Source organism: Cherax quadricarinatus, chromosome 7, assembly GCF_038502225.1.
Source record: "Cherax quadricarinatus isolate ZL_2023a chromosome 7, ASM3850222v1, whole genome shotgun sequence".
Classification (NCBI taxonomy): domain Eukaryota; kingdom Metazoa; phylum Arthropoda; class Malacostraca; order Decapoda; family Parastacidae; genus Cherax; species Cherax quadricarinatus.
The window spans coordinates 56380291-56393485 of record NC_091298.1 but is presented as its reverse complement, the minus strand read 5'-3'; the positions used below and the strand labels follow the sequence as shown (position 1 = coordinate 56393485).

At 41.3% G+C, this 13195-nt stretch overlaps 1 protein-coding gene across 1 annotated transcript in view; it reads left to right on the top strand.

Annotated features, from left to right (window-relative positions):
* Dg (Dystroglycan) overlaps positions 1-13195 on the top strand; it is a 388752-nt gene that overhangs the window by 320958 nt on the left and 54599 nt on the right. The window contains exon 3 of the mRNA XM_053774045.2: positions 5818-5983. Coding sequence (XP_053630020.1) covers positions 5818-5983 — 166 coding nt within the window. The remainder of the gene's footprint in view (positions 1-5817; positions 5984-13195) is intronic.

The following is a 13195-nucleotide window of genomic DNA, read 5'->3' as shown; positions in this document are numbered from 1 at the left end:
CATATTTTCGCTGTGACATTTTTTTTAGATCAACCAGGCTGTGATGGATATGTGGGGCAGAAAGCCTCGAGCAGCAACAGCCTGTTGGCCAGGCTATCACCAGGCCGGGCTCCGGGAGTAGAATGACTCTCGAAACTCATCAAAGGTAATGTACAGGTTTTATTGTGATTTCTTCCATACGTATATACATTGTTGACTGCCCAATCAACGAGGGTGTTACTGCTAGCGGCTTGCCAGCTCTCTACTGTTGTTCCGCTAATATTTCTCATAATGTGCTGTAGAAGATTTAAGAGTTGGCCAGTGGGACGCTTCCTCCCGCGCTGTTATTTTCATGGTAGGTGTGATGGTGGTGGTGGCTGTGGTGTTGGTAGAGGGAGAGATGATGATGTTCGCAGAGGTTGACGGAATGATGCTGGTACAGGAATTGAAGGTAATGGTTAGTGATGGTGCCCATGACTGGGCTCCGGGAGTAGAAAAACTCTCGAAACTCATCAGAAAAATAGCAAAGGTACAGCGATTGAAGGTATTGGTTGGTGATGGTGTTGGTAGAGTAATGGAAGGTAAGGGTTGGTGATGGTGTTGGTACGGTAATTGAAGCTGGTGATAGAATTCTTATAAGAATTGAAGGTAATGGTGATGGTGCTAGTACAGATAAAACAAAAAGGCACAATCGCAGATCTAGAGAGTGTACAGAGATCCTTTACTGCACGTATAAGTTCTGTCAAGCACCTTAACTACTGGGAACGCTTGGAAGCACTTGACTTGTACTCGTTGGAACGCAGGAGGGAGAGATATATCATAATCTACACTTGGAAAATCTTGGAAGGAATGGTCCCAAATCTGCACACAGAAATCACTCCCTACGAAAGTAAAAGACTGGGCAGGCGATGCAAAATGCCCCCAATAAAAAGTAGGGGCGCCATTGGTACACTAAGAGAAAACACCATAAGTGTCCGGGGCCCAAAACTGTTCAACAGCCTCCCATCAAGCATTAGGGGAATTGCCAATAAACCCCTGGCTGCCTTCAAGAGAGAGCTGGACAGATACCTAAAGTCAGTGCCGGATCAGCCGGGCTGTGGCTCGTACGTCGGACTGCGTGCGGCCAGCAGTAACAGCCTAGTTGATCAGGCCCTGATCCATCGGGAGGCCTGGTCATGGACCGGGCCGCGGGGGCGTTGATCCCCAGAATAACCTCCAGGTACCGTGACTGGAACAATACACAAATAGCCTACACATCGGAGAGAGGAGCTTTTGACGACGTTACGGTCCTACTTGGACCATTTACAAAGTGTGACTTTGTAAATGGTCCAAGTCGGACCGAAACGTCGTCATAAGCTCATCTCTCCTATATACGGGTTATTTGTGTAGTGCTAGTACAGGGATTGAAGGTAATGGTTGGTGATAGTGCTGTTATTATATACCATTTAATATTCACTGTCAGACACTGCTACACAATGGTATCTTGGTACGGAACAGAAAACACCTTGGACAACTTTTTAAAGTGAGAAGGGTTGGATTTGAGAGGGACCTGACCTGTCAGTGATTACATTCTTTCTTGTACTAGTGGACTGATAAATTAGACACATATGCAACACTTGGGTGTCTTTAATGAGGAAACGTTTCGCCACACAGTGGCTTCATCAGTCCATACAAAGGAGAATCGTGAAGAACAGGAGTATGAGGTTACCTGGAGGTTATTCCGGGGATCAACGCCCCCGCGGCCCGGTCCATGACCAGGCCTCCCGGTGGATCAGGGCCTGATCAGTCCCTCAACCTTGAGTCGATGTGGTCAGTCCATCAATCTTGAATAGAATACAGCGTATGTGCGGAGAAGTATCTTATATACCGTAGGCAGGAGAGGTGCATCAGACGTTGGTGGTGTCACATTTGTCCATTGTGGAAGTCGTGCCCAAGGGTTAGGCAACTGAAGAATTCTCTGTCTTAAGATCCCAAGATGTTGCTGTGTCAGGCAGGAATGTAGATGACTGGTTCAGAGAACCGACAAGTTGATAAATTAGACACATATGCAACACTTGGGTATCCTAAATAATGAGGAAACTTTTTGCCACACAGTGGCGAAACAGGGGAGTTGGTGTTGAGAGCACCGTGGTTGTAGAGATTCTCTACACCCACGGTGCTCTCAACACCAACTCCACGGCTGAGGGACTGATTACCTCATCTTTTGTATATAGTTCTTGTTTTTTAATTATGTCCTAGAATCTGTGTTGATAAAGCCACTGAATGGCGAAACGTCTACAATAAAATAACCAGATGTTGCACAAGTGTCTTAACTTTCATCTTGTTGGTATTGTATACCTGTCTTGTACAACTATTCAAGATAATGGTGTTGGTATAGTAATTGAAGGTAGTGGTTGGTGATAGTACAGGGATTGAGTATAATGGTTGTTGATGGTGTTGGTACAATAATTGAAGGTATCGGGAGGCCTGGTCATGGACCGGGCCGCGGGGGCGTTGATCCCCGGAATAACCTCCAGATAAGTGGGTTTGCCGTGATCATCGTTGGTGCGGTGATTGAAGCCAACTACAAGCCAACTCCAGAAATGGTTGATGATGGTATTGGTACAGTAATTGAAGGTAATGGTTGGTGATGGTGTTGGTACAGTAATTGAAGGTAATGGTTGATGATGGTATTGGTACAGTAATTGAAGGGAATGGTTGGTGATGGTGTTGGTACAGTAATTGAAGGTAATGGTGTTGGTACAGTAATTGAAGGTAATGGTTGGTTATACTGTTGGTACAGTAATTGAAAGTAATGGTTGGTGATAGTGATGGTACAGTAATTGAAGGTAATGGATGGTGTTGGTGGCAGTTGACTGTGGGAGTGAGAGTTTTATCTTGTTTACGGGAGAGTGTTAAGTGGTGGCGTCACCCAGCACATAATGTTTACACAGCAGGCGAGGTTGTTGAAGGGGAGGCGAGGGTAGATGTCACCTTTTTCTCTAACCTTTCACTACTAGAAGACAGCAGCTGGTTCTATGTTCTATCAATAACATGCCCAGAAACGACAGTGTGAGCCTACCCTTGTACACCTGGAAGATGTATGTGGTCTTACTATCAAGTACAGTGTTCTGTCTCCCTGGTCCAGCTTCGATCCAAGGAAAGAAGAGTAGCATGCATTCCTTGCATCAAGTGCTCAGCTTGTAAATTATATGGAGGAACTGATAGGATGAATAATGAGAACCTTCAAACCAAGTATACCAAGCTAGTGATGAGCCTTTTAAAGTCAAGGCAGGCGAAGTTGCGGATCTAAAGAATGCACAGAGAACCTTTGCTGCACATATAAATTCTGTCAAGCACCTTAATTACTGGGAAAATTAGAAGCCCCTTAACCTGTACTCCTTGGAATGCAGGTGAGAAAAATACTGCACCATAATTTATTTTGGAAAATCCTAGAGGGTTTGGTACCAAATCTGCACACAGAAATTACTCCCTCCTAAGGCAAAATGGCTCAGAAGGCGATGCAATATACCCCCAATGAATAGCAAGGGTGCCTTAGGTACACTGAAACACACTAAATGTAAGGTCCCCAAGCCTTTTCAACAGCCACCCATCATACGAAAGATTACCAATATACCCCTAGTCTCAGTAGTAGTACCAGTTCCTAGTAACCAGTTACCAGTAACCAGTGTACCAGTAGATGACTCACTACCAACCGTCTGCGTGAATCACTGACTGATTATTCATATTGCTGCTGACCATAGCAGGATTTCAAACACCCCTCACCCGTAGGCACTTGAGAGTCAGTCGAAGATAGGGAGCAGAGAGAGGCAGGTCGGCTGTTGGCGCTTCCCATACTTAACGTTATATTATACGTACTACCAGCCTGCGTGAGTATTCTTACCCCATCCACGTTATCGAAAACCCACTTGACACTAGCAGTCCTCAAGAGGGAACTGTAAAGCTCGTGGGATGGTGCCTATGTCTGTTTCCAAAGTCTTGTAGTGTTAACCTGTAGTCAGGGTTAGATTTGTCAGGAATGTTGGCAGTGTTAATTGTTACATTCATGAAACCTCATTATGCTTAATGGCTTGCTGAACATGAGTCGTTCAGTGTCCTCAGTATTGTGCCCCCTCTTTTATTGTCACTATTGAAGGTTTCAGTTCATAATACTGGCCTCCCTTTGTGTTAAAGGGAAACTGTCAACAAACCTCAAGCTGTTTTCAAGGGATAACTGGTAAGTTCCTCAGATAAGTTCCTAATCACCCGGGATGTGATGTATACATTTGTGTGCGGCCGGCACCAAGAACCTAGTTGATGAAGCCAGCAGCCAGGAAGTCTGGTCTGGAACCGGGCCACTGGGACGATGAACCCCCGGAAGCAACACAGGTAATCAGGGGAGAGTTGCTTGCTGGGACCACATATTCTTAAATATTCTGCACATAATTTTAAAACTCAAGAAGATATTTCTCGCTATATACTCTTACAGAATATTTAATTTCCTGTAGTGTTTCCTAATAGTTTTTATTTCGGTAATATTTCTTTTTTGTTAGGTCTAGTCTAAGACCGGGTTGCAGGAATGATGATCCTGATCCATTAACCCTTAAACGGTCCAAACGTATATAAGTATACGTTCACCTGTGCAGGTCCCCAAATATTTTGAGAAAAAAAAAGTTTTTTTTTATAGGAAAAAAGAGCATGTGGTACCCAGGCATCCCCAATTTTTTTCATATGGCGCACACTCATTCTCTCATGTCTAGGCAACTTAGGCCTATCGTGCCAATGTTGAACGAATGACAAATGAAACATATATATACGTTTGGGGCGCTATGCGAGAGAACGTACGTATATATACATTTGGACCGTTTAAAAGTTAATATATATTGCAGCATGTGTTGCAGTTTGTTAATATTCAATATTAATTTCTTAAATTTTGTCACTTCAAGGAGGTATCTTGAAGCTAATGAAAGGCTCCTGATTCAAGGAGTTACCCTCCCCTTCCTTGGATCAAAATGGATTACCTCATGTTCCCTGGCATTGCATTGTTTAACTCTTATGTTTTAGTGCTTCCTCGTGGCTTTAATACTAATAATAATTATTACAAGTGGCTTTTTGGGGGGGGGGGTAATTTATTTAATATTTCTTTTGGTGTTGATATTTTTATCAATACCATTTACCATATACATCCATTTGGGAAATTTCAGAAAATTAGGTTTGATTCAATTAAGGGGGTGGTTGCTTCAATTCCTTGAATCAAAAATCCCTCATCAGCAGTAAGATTTTGTTAATACAATACAGTGGACCCCCGCTTTACGATCAGCTCCCAATGCGACCAATTGTATAAGTGTATTTATGTAAGTGCGTTTGTACATGTATGTTTGGGGGTCTGAAATGGACTAATCTAATTCACAGTATTCCTTATGGGACCAAATTCGTTCAGTAATGGCACCTGAACATACTTCTGGAATGAAATAATATCGTAAGCCGGGGGTCCACTGTATTAAATTTTATATTTAGTATCTGACATTCAAACTTTCTGAAAATATTTTTTTTCATTTGTAGCTTTCTAAAATGAGTTTTAGTTCTGCCTTTCAAAATGAGTGTTTCATTTATAACTTTCTAAAATAGTGTTTCATTTACAACTTTCTAAAATAGTGTTTCATTTACAACTTTCTAAAATAGTGTTTCATTTACAACTTTCTAAAATAGTGTTTCATTTACAACTTTCTAAAATAGTGTTTCATTTACAACTTTCTAAAATAGTGTTTCATTTACAACTTTCTAAAATAGTGTTTCATTTACAACTTTCTAAAATAGTGTTTCATTTATATCTTTCTGAAAGAAATATTTGTTTTGCAGGTGAAAGGGTTACCATGGTGGTTGTACTGGGACAGTGAGCGAGGTGTTGTGGAGGGTGTACCACGCTCAGCGGACCGTGGGCATCACTATGTTACTATCAAGGCTCAGGGCAATGATGGAGCTTTGGCCAAGGATGTCTTTGCTGTTGATGTCATTGAGCTGCCAGGTGGGTCATCCACCATTTTTCAGTGTAAACCAATTGTCACTTTCATTCTGTATATACTGTGTTTATCTTATCAGTGATCTGCACTGTCTCTCTTTACTTTTGACTAGGGATTCTGCACTTTTTATGTTATATATTTTAACACTTTATGATTATATGTTTACCTGTAACCACTGATTCATTCTGCATTTCATATGTTAACCAATGATCACTGAGTCATTCTGTATTATGTTCATAAAATTGCTGTGTTAAGTAAAAACAAAAGAGGAGCAAGTAATGAGACATTTTTTGTGGCTAGGTTTTGTTCTAAAAGAGCTTTATGAAGCTGATCCAGATGATACAAGGACATCACACATGCTGTATAAAGGGAACAGTGAAGTGCCTGGGATATACCCGGGACCAGTTTTGAGTTTTTCTGCTGCATCCCATCTCAGGTGTATGCTTTTCTGCTGACTGCCTGGTCACCCAGGTTGTTAGTATTGATGGCCCACTGGCCCACATATCCATCACAGCATAGTTAATCTAGCACTGGGAATAAATAGCAATTCAGCTTCCTCTTGAAGACCTGTTAGTAATAATGTCAACTTACATTTCTTTCAAAAAACACAATAAGGCAAATGGCGCAACAGCAGGAAAATGATGGGATGGATTATGAGAACTTGCAAAATAAGGGAAATAGTGCCAGTGATGATACTTTTCAATCCTTTGTGCTCTCATGGTTAGACTATTGTTCAGTGTTGATGGCTCCTTTCAGGACAGGGGAGAAAGCAGTACTAAAACAGATACAAAGATCATTTATGGTTCCCATAGAACCAGTAAAGCAAATTACTGGGAATGCCCCAAAATCCTACATATGTACTCATTAGAGTGGAATGATACATAATAATATACAGTGGAACCCCTAGCTTCGAACTGCTCCCAACTCGACCAATTATGTAAGTGCCGTCAATGCATTGAGGGGACTTGAGCTAGAGTTTGTCACGGCCACGCTAGCTGGAGATTCGTCTGTAAAAACTTGCATTTGTGGTCACAGTGGTGCCTATGCTAACCTTCCTATGGTGTAGAAATATACCTAGTTGGACGAATCTTATTGTGGCTAGCTGGTCTAGTGGCTAACGCGACGGTCTGGAGTTTTGAGACTCTCTGACCGCGGGTTCAATCCCGCCCGTGGTATGGTTTGTATTTTTGGGGGTCTGAAATGGACTAATCTAATTTACACTATTCCTTATGGAAATAAATTCGTTTGGTAACGGCACTCGAACAGCCTTCTGGAACGAAAAAAGTTCGAAACTCGGGATTCCACTGTATATGTAGAAGGTACTTAAGGGCTTAGTCCCAAATCTGCACACTGCCAAAACAGCATACAGTGGACCCTCGCCTAACGCTATTAATCCGTTCCTGAGAGCTCAACGTTAGGCGAAATTATCGTTAGGCGAATTAATTTTCCCCATAAGAAATAATGGAAGTTAAATTAATCCATTTATGACTTCCCAAAGTATGAACAAAAAAAAAATTTACCACATGAAATATTAATTTTAATACACACAAACTGAAGAAGACATGCACAGTTACATGGCACTTACCTTTATTGAAGATCTGGTGATGATTGATGGGATGGGAGGAGGGGAGAGTGTTGATGGTGTTAGTGTTTAGAAGGGGAATCCCCTTCCATTAGGACTTGAGGTGGCAAGTCTTTTTCCGGGGTTACTTCCCTTCTTCTTTTAATGCCACTAGGACCAGCTTGAGAGTCACTGGGCCTCTGTCGCACAACATATCTGTCCATAGAGGCCTGTACCTCCCGTTCCTTTATGACATTCCTAAAGTGTTTCACAACATTGTCAGTGTAATAGTCACCAGCACAGCTTGCAATAGCTGTGTGAGGGTGATTTTCATCAAAAAAGGTTTGCACTTTAAGCCACATTGCACACATTTCCTTAATCTTTGAAGTAGGCAACTTCCTCAATTTCTCTATCCCCTCCTCCGAAGCAGTTTCCTCAGGTGTGGCCTCTTGCTGTTGAAGATGATCTAGCAGCTCATCAGTGGTTAGTTCTTCATTGTCCTCCTCCACCAACTCTTCCACATCCTCCCCACTAACATCCAACCCCAAGGACTTCCCCAATGCCACAATGGATTCCTCAACTGGCATAGGATTCCCAGGGTTAGCCTCAAACCCTTCAAAATCCCTTTTGTCTACACATTCTGGCCACAGTTTCTTCCAAGCAGAGTTCAAGGTCCTCTTAGTCACTTCCTTCCAAGCCTTACCTATAATGTTTACACAATTGAGGATGCTAAAGTGATCTCTCCAAAACTCTCTTAGAGTCAATTGAGTTTCTGAGGTTACTACAAAGCACATTTCAAACATAGCTTTTGTGTACAGTTTCTTGAAGTTGGAAATGACCTGCTGGTCCATGGGCTGTAGGAGAGGAGTGGTATTAGGAGGCAAAAACTTGACCTTAATGAAGCTCATTTCCGCAGAAAGTCGCTCTGCCACGTCTGAAGGATGACCAGGAGCATTGTCTAATACCAGGAGGCACTTAAGGTCTAATTTCTTTTCAATTAGGTAATTTTTCACAGTGGGGGCAAATGCATGGTGTAACCAGTCATAGAAAAAGTCCCTAGTGACCCATGCCTTACTGTTTGCCCTCCACAGCACACACAAATTAGCCTTGAGGACATTGTTTTTCCTGAACACTCTGGGAGTTTCAGAGTGATACACCAATAAAGGCTTCACTTTGCAATCACCACTAGCATTGGCACACATCAACAGAGTAAGCCTGTCTTTCATAGGCTTATGTCCTGGGAGTGCCTTTTCCTCCTGAGTAATGTACGTCCTGTTTGGCATTTTCTTCCAAAACAGGCCTGTTTCGTCACAATTAAATACTTGTTCAGGTTTCAGTCCTTCACTGTCTATGTACTCCTTGAATTCCTGCACATATTTTTCAGCCACTTTGTGGTCCGAACTGGCAGCCTCACCATGCCTTATCATACTATGTATGCCACTACGAGTCTTAAATCTCTCAAACCAACCTTAGCTGGCCTTAAATTCACTCACATCATCACTAGTTGCAGGCATTTTTCTAATTAAATCATCATGCAACTTCCTAGCCTTTTCACATATGATCGCTTGAGAGATGCTATCTCCTGCTATCTGTTTTTCGTTTATCCACACCAATAACAGTCTCTCAACATCTTCTATCACTTGCGATCTCTGTTTCGAAAACAAAGTTGCACCTTTGGCAAGAACAGCTTCCTTGATTGCCGTTTTCTTGGCCACAATAGTAGCGATGGTTGATTGGGGTTTTGTGTACAACCTGGCCCGCTCAGAGACACGCACTCCACTTTCATACTTAGCAATGATCTCTTTCTTCATATCCATAGTAATTCTCACTCTTTTTGCTGTAGGGTTGGCACTAGAAGCTTTCTTGGGGCCCATGGTGACTTATTTTGCAGGTGCAATCACTAAAAAGGCTGTGATAATATGAAATGTTCCGATTGTATGCTTGGAAACGACCGCAGTGGCTGGCTTGTAAACACTGGCACCCACGGAACAAGTGAGGCGGGCTCAGACCGCACGTGGATGCGTCTTGAACAAATTGCGTCGAGCTAGTTTTTTAGCGATAGCCGAGGCAAAATTTTTGCGTTAAAATGTATCGCTAGGCGGATTTAACGCTTTGCGATGCGTTCGTTAGGCGAGGGTCCACCGTACTGGGTGGGAATGTAAAATAAGCAGGGGTGCTGTGGGTACAGTAACAGAACATTGTACAGTGGACCCCAAGTTATCAGCCGTAATCCGTTCCAGAAGGTCGGCCGATAACCGAAATGGCCGATAACCGAATTAATATTTCCCATAAGAATTAATGGAAATACACTACAATTAATCCGTTTCAAACAAAAATATTCACAAAAAAAATAATTTTTTTAACAATTATGTAAGTATTATATACCTTTATTGAAGGCTAATGCTGGCTTCTAGAAGATAGGGAGGAGGAAAGAGGGAGGAGTTAGTGTTTGGAAGGGGAATCCCTCTCCATAAAGACTTGAGGTATCAAAGCCTTCTCTGGGGTTACCTCCCTTCTGTCTTTTATTGCCACTAGGACCAGCTTGAGAGTCACTGGACCCATGTCTCACAAAATAACTGTCCAGAGTGCTCTGTTTCTGGCATCTCTTTAAGATTTCCCTGAAGTGGGAACATAATTTTCAGCTGCACATTTGTCAGAACTTGCAGCCTCACCATACCTTAACCCTTTGAGGGTTTTGGTCGTACTAGTACGTCTTACGCGTAGGGGTTTTTGACGTACTAGTACTCATAAATTCTAGCGGCCTCAAATCTAGTGGGAGAAAGCTGGTAGGCCTTCATATGAAAGAATGGGTCTATGTGGTCAGTGTGCACAGTCTAAAAAAAATCCTGCAGCACACAGTGCATAATGAGAAAAAAAAAAACTTTGACCATTTTTTTGGAATAAATCAGCGACTTTGCAGTGTATTTTCGTATGGTTTTTATTGTTGTATTCTAGTTTTCTTGGTCTCATTTTATAGAATGGAAGACATATTACAGAAATTGAGATGATTTTGACTGGTTTTACAATGAAAGGTGCCTTGAAGTTGAGCTCAAAGTAGCAGAAATGTTCGATTTTTACCAAACTTCAAAAGTAAACAAATCATGCCAAGCGTGCAATACACGTCAACTGGTGAGTCTAATATTCTTTCACAAGTGCACCAATAATATTTATACCATTTTTTACACTAATGCAGTAGTCTGCATAACAGTAAATCTTATATTTTTTGTGAAAATAAAAATTCAAAGTGGAAAGCAAAAGAATATAAGAGGGGCCTTGAGACGTGACTAATGACTAGAGGAAATGTCATTTTAGTGCCAGGAATGTCTTTCTTGTTTATTCTGGACCCTATTCGGAAATTGGCATCTTTTGAAATTTGTGTGAAATTGGCAAAATTGCTAAATTCTGACCACTGTAGTGGATAGTTGAATTTCATAAATGGGTGGTTTCTTGCACTCATTCGATAGAAAAAATGGAGTTCTAGCGAAATATTCATGTTTTTTGTCGACTAGTACAGTGAAATTGGCCGAAAATGGGGCTCAAAGTGGGCAAAATCGCCGATGCGTAAACATCGCTGAGACCGCTAACTTTGCGAGAGCATAATTCCTTAAGTTTTCTATAAAATTTCAAACTTTTGGTGTCTTTATGATCGGGAAAAGATTCTCTATCTTTTCATAAGAGAAAATAATTTTTTTTTTTTTAAATTTGGCCGACCCTGAGAACGAGTTTCGGAGAGGGCCTGTCGACCCTCAAAGGGTTAAACACTGTGTATGCCACTATGCATCTTAAATCCATCAAACCATCCTTTGCTGGCCCTAAATTCACAAACTGCAGCACTTATTCCAGGCATTTTCTTTGCAAGATCCTCATGCAATTGCTTTGCCTTCTCACAAATGATCGACTCCACAACACTGTCTCCCACTAATTCTTTTTCCTTAATCCACAATAATAATAACTTTTCCATTGCTTCCATTATTGGTGGCCTTTGATTAGTTAGAAAAGTTACTCCTTTTGCAACATTAGCATCTTTGATTTGTTCTTTCTTTGCCAGGATGGATGTAATTGTTGATTTATTCTTGCTGTATATCCTGGCAAGTTCCATCACCTTCATACCATTCTCAAACTATTCTATCACTTCACGCTCAAATCCATGGTGTTTCTCACTTCTTTACCACAGGAACTTTACTAGGAACTTTCTTTGGAGCCATCCTTACTTATTTCACAGTTGCACTGCAAGAAAAACCACTAAAAACAATGGTAAACAAGCGAAATATTTGGATGTATTAGCAGAAGCTTCCTCAGCCACCGGTAGACAAACCAAACTGAAGCGCAAGCTGCCCCAGCTGGTGGATGGATGCGTCCAAAACGGCTGATAACTGGGCGCTGAAAAACCCGCCGTTAACTGAGTTGGCCGATAACCAAACCGGCTGATAACCGGGGGTCCACTGTATCAACATCTGTGGTCCCCAGACTACTCATCATATTACATTTTAATGTAAAAATGATTGTTTCAGTTTAGAAAAGATAATTATATGTATTAAAGATGGTTTACATATACATATACAGTGGACCCCCGACATTCGATGGCATCAACATTCGATAAATCCGATATTCGATGCATTTTAATGCAAAAAATTTCACCTCGACATTCGATGGAAAACCCGACATTCGATACAATTCATACGAGACGTGTCCATGTGTGGCCTGAACTGCCCCGTGTGTGCCAGTGTTTACAAGCCAGCCAGTGTGCGCACATCTAAGGATACATTCGGTACATTCCATATTATCACTGTTTTTGGTGCTTGTTTCTGCAAAATAAGTAACCATGGGCCCCAAGAAAGCTTCTAGTGCCAACCCTTCGAGAAAAAAGGTGCTAATGACTATTGAAATGAAGAAAGAGATAATTGAAAAGTACGAAAGTGGAGTGCGTTAAAAGAAGAAGGGAAGTAACCCTGGAAAAAGACTTGATATCTCAAGGCCTAAAACACTAACACCATCCACACTCTCCCCTCCTCCCATCCCATCAATCATCACCAGATCTTCATTAAAGGTAAGTGTCAATTATTCTATTGTTATTAATCTATTGTTATTGTTGTTTCGTAATTATTCTATTGCATTAAACTTAATATTTCATGTGGTAAAATTCTTTTTTTCATACTTTTGGGCGTCTTGCACGGATTAATTTGATTTCCATTATTTCTTATGGTGAAAATTAATTCGACTTTCGATATTTTCGACATTCGATGAGCTCTCAGGAACGGATTAATATCGAATGTCGAGGGTCCACTGCATTTCACATGTAGATATGTACCCAAATATTTCAAGTTATAAAAGATAAATCATTAAAGGGTCAACTGTATAAAACTTAATAGGGCATTTTTCAGCCACTAATCATATACGTACTGTACATTATTCACAATTGTAAGATTAAATTCCCCTTGTGAGGATCTTGTTTATCACATAATGCTTTGTCTAATAAGCTAGTGTTTATCACAAACAAGAGCACTCCACCTTTCTGTGTAAAGTACAGTACAGTACTATACTTAGCTGATTGAGTGTTAATTGAAACTGAAAACTTTAGTTCTGGCAAAGTGAACCAAGGATCTGAGAAGTCATCTCTCCCTTACAAGCCATGCTTCTTTTAATCTGCCTACCATTG